General features: G+C 36.0%; 1 protein-coding gene across 1 annotated transcript in view; it reads right to left on the reverse strand.

The window, feature by feature from the left end:
• Positions 1-4015, reverse strand: part of LOC102296754 (plakophilin-1) — a gene marked incomplete in the record, with an annotated part of 13030 nt that overhangs the window by 6550 nt on the left and 2465 nt on the right. Inside the window, 5 exon segments of the mRNA XM_042219023.1 lie at positions 1-31; positions 1480-1687; positions 1985-2132; positions 2244-2659; positions 3527-3618. Of these exon segments, the coding sequence (XP_042074957.1) occupies positions 1-31; positions 1480-1687; positions 1985-2132; positions 2244-2659; positions 3527-3618 (895 nt within the window).

Raw genomic sequence — 4015 nt, forward strand, 5'->3', positions numbered from 1 at the left:
TGGTCTACAGAAGACAGATTCCACAGAAGACCTGGAAAGATAAGGAAACATGACCGGTTAGATCAAAATGTCAATCAACACTCAAAAAAATGATATTAGGTGGTTGTTACATTTACAAAATTCAAACTTGTAATGTGAACAAAATAATTTCGTGTTTCTGTGGTGAATGTAATTGAATCATGTAGGATCTGCATGAAATCCAGCAACTTAATTTATTCTTGTTGAGATGACATGATACAATCTAGTAAGAGTGGTTAGTTGCCTGTATTCACAAAATTCACAAGCTCACACAAGAGTTCAAACCACAGGAAAATCACTAGGGTTAGAAGAGACAGACAACAATACACACACTACGTATATGCCTTAGCTATTTATTGCGGTTTAACCTGGACAAGGACAAAAACGTAAAGAAAATTCTATATAAAGCCTCGTAATCATAGTTTCCCTATTTTTTTAAGTCTAGATTGACAGCTCGGTGGCACGGTGGTTAGCACTGTTGCCTCGCAGCAAGAAGGTCTTGCAGTGGGTTCTCTCTGGGTACTCTGGTTTCCTGCCACAGTTAAAGTCATGCATAAGTTAGGTTAATTGAAGTTTCTAAAATATCTGTGAACATGAATGCAAATGGCTGTCTGTATCTCTGTGATAGACTGGCGACCTGTCCAGTACACTGACTGCCACCCTATCACATCTGGGATAGGCCCCAGCATCACTGCAACCCTGGTAAAGATAAGAGGAGTGCAAGTTATTATAAATCCATTAACATTTTATGTTAACCAGACTCTAGACTTTGTTACACTTTGTTGAACACTCCAAAAAAATAACTCTTTAAATGAACGTAAAATGATTTCCACATTAATAAATGGCTTTCTATCACGATTAAGCATTTTTGTTGCACTAACGTAATTTGCATGGGTTGGATCAACTCAATTAAATTAAGTTGGACTCAACTGTAGTAAAACAGTTGAATCATCATTAATTAATCAAGTTAGTCCAACTCAAGTACATCAAGTTGCAATAACAGAATTGCATAATGCTAAAATAAAGCAATTTAATTACGTGGAAATTCTTTCCATGATTTTTTTATGTTCATTCAAAGAGTTATTTTTTTGAGTGAAATAGTCAATCACTGCCTGTCGCAAAAATATAAAAGAATTCATGCTGATTTTATAGGTTTAGGTTTATATATGTATTTGGCTGTTTTCTCAACTGTTTTACTATTTTACGTGTTATTCAGATGCAATCATAGAGTTAACTGTTCCTTCTTCAACACATTTACAGAATCCTTGTTTAACTGCACCTAAATGAAAGCCGTTTGGGTAGTTTCCTCTGAAAAACAGTAAACATATATAATGTGCCAGAACTTGATGAGTATGTAAAGACTGTTATGTAATACTACACACCAGTGGCTCCCTGTCAGACTTGTTTGGTTAGGTGTGTCCGTTTGTATAGAGGTGCATATTTCAGTGTGATAATATGTACCTGTCAGTTGTTTCTGTAGCTCTAAAGAGTTTGCATCTTTGAGCAGAGCAGCTGCCTGCGTGATGCCACCGCAGCGCTGTATCTCCTCTTTGTTTTTCTCGTTTTTGAAGGACAAGTTACGAAGAGCAGCTGAGACTGTAGAGGTGACTTGCAAACTGGGGCTGCGCAGCAGATTCACCAACGGAGGAATGCCATTAAGCTTTAAGACCTGTGGGAACACATGACTTCAGGTTAAGTGCAGCTTGGAATCATTTTTTTGTTAGAAAGAAAATGATTTTTGTTCAAGTGATCATTTAGTATTGAATCCATGTGAAGCTTAATATAAAATGATTGCATTATTAATAAAGACCATAAAGTACATTTTAACAATGGTATAATTTAACGGCTACTCAGCATTTGCTGTAATTGGAAATTGCATTCAAATGATAAGCATTCCAACACCACAGCAAGATAAGATAAAAACATATGAACATATTAAGAACATATTAAGAATGAGGTAAGCTACCTCCTCTTTAGCTTTGTCGTCAATGAAAGTGTTGTGCTGGATGTAGGAAGCTCCACAGTGCTGATACGTCTCCTCATCACTGGCTAGATAGTCCACAGCCTCCTTCATAGTAATATCAACTTTATCAATTTTGGCATTTCCATTGGAGCTGTGAAAAAAATATTTAGATATTTGTTTTTTTATTAGCAATTTTGTTTAATCATAACATAAAATTTAAATGTGAAATTCAGGAAATGATAAACTGTATTTTCCGACTCACCCAGAATCCATTTTGCTTTTGAATGAAGGCTCGGTAACGATCAGCTTTGGGGCTTTAACTGTGTCTATTCGGCTGTATATGAACTGATTGTTTGCTTTAGTCTGACCATTTGCAGCATACTGTGGTGGGGGTACCGTGGTCCTCGTTATAAACTGGCTGGTGGCTCTTTGTGACCTGCTGTCACCAGTCTTCATGGTTTGGATTCTTTTTGATGGGCCCGAACGCGATGGTACAGTGCGCTGATGTAATACCAGATTGGGCTCGCTGCGGCTGCTGTTGCTCTGACCGGCTCCCATAGGCCCAACTGGGGCATAGTGACTCTTATATTGATAGGCAGAAGATACTGTGTATCTGTTCGCACTGGATCCCTGGGAGATGTTGGCTTTTTGCTGGGTATTGTTTTTCTCATAGCTGAGCTGCAGAGCCACAAAAAAGATACATGTGTTTGCAATCAAATATATCACTGTGTCACGAAGACTTATTTTACCAGCACTGAGACTCGCATGGAGCAAATCAAACTGTGAAAGAACATTTTGGTTTGCAACCCTGTGGTGTAATGCCTGGCAAGCTGTTAAATAGATTTTTGTGGGAGGAGCCTCTGGAAGGATCTGAAAACAATTTTTGTGTCTTCACGTTTTCTATTCAAACCTTATATTTACAAAGATAGATAGCTACATCTATACATATACATAAAAGAAATAAAATAATAAAATAATGATAAATCAGTACTTCCCAAAGATAGCAATGCAGGTAAGATTTTAGAAGGTTTGGGTGTTGAGCAAAATTACCCCACAAGACTTGTCTCTAAAAATATTCTGACTCTGGAATGATTCCAAAAATACACGTAAAAAAAAATAAGGAAACAAGATTAAACTTGATGTGTGATTTTGAATCCAACCCTCAAAGGGTTAATGATTGACCATTGTTACACAATTTCGTTCTCAGCAAGTCCCACAATGTGTCTCAGTGGAATATTTCATTCACCCACTATCTGATGGTTGATTTAAGAATTCCTTAATTTTTTTAAAATATAAATAAATTTTTGATAATAGTGCCACTAATTAAACAACGAAAACAATAATAATAATACTAATAAAAGAAGATGATATAATGTATGTGGTATTTTTTTTAAATTGAATACAGTCTAAAATAAGGCTCTAATATAAATAATGTCTTTTGGTAGTTTTTTGCCACAATTCCGAAAATGTCAGGAAGCATTCCTAAATGTCACAAAATATTTGTGTTTACAAATAGTGAAAAAAAAAAGATATTCATAATCTTACACTTCTAGAGTAGCCATTCTTGAGAAGCATAATTCCATTTGTGCTCTGCGGTGATTTCGGAATTTCTTCAAACACAGAGTCATACGAAGGGCCTGAGGAGAAATGTAGACATTCTTAAGCTGTAAAACAGTACAATAATCACCTGATTTATGATCACTAATTTACAGCATTTGCCTTTAGCAAAAAAAGTTAAACTTCTTGTTTCCTGTCAGCATATCTGATGTAGTGTTTATGCATAAATTTACCGTGCTGATAGAAAAAAGAAGGAAATGAAATAAAAGTTAGACAACACTTCAGCCTAGTAGAAAGCAGAGGCCTTAAGTGGGAGCATAAATATATCAGCGTCTATAAGGGTTCTTGTCTTTAAACATGTAACGGTCACACTGGAACTCTCATTTTATGAATCCATATATTAAATTCTGTGAGAAAGTAACACTACACATGTGACATCCACTAACTTTTGGTTTCTTCCTGAAAGAAAGCTTCACC

This window comes from Haplochromis burtoni, unplaced genomic scaffold, assembly GCF_018398535.1.
Source record: "Haplochromis burtoni strain Fernald_Lab_line unplaced genomic scaffold, NCSU_Asbu1 Contig_26, whole genome shotgun sequence".
Lineage (NCBI taxonomy): Eukaryota > Metazoa > Chordata > Actinopteri > Cichliformes > Cichlidae > Haplochromis > Haplochromis burtoni.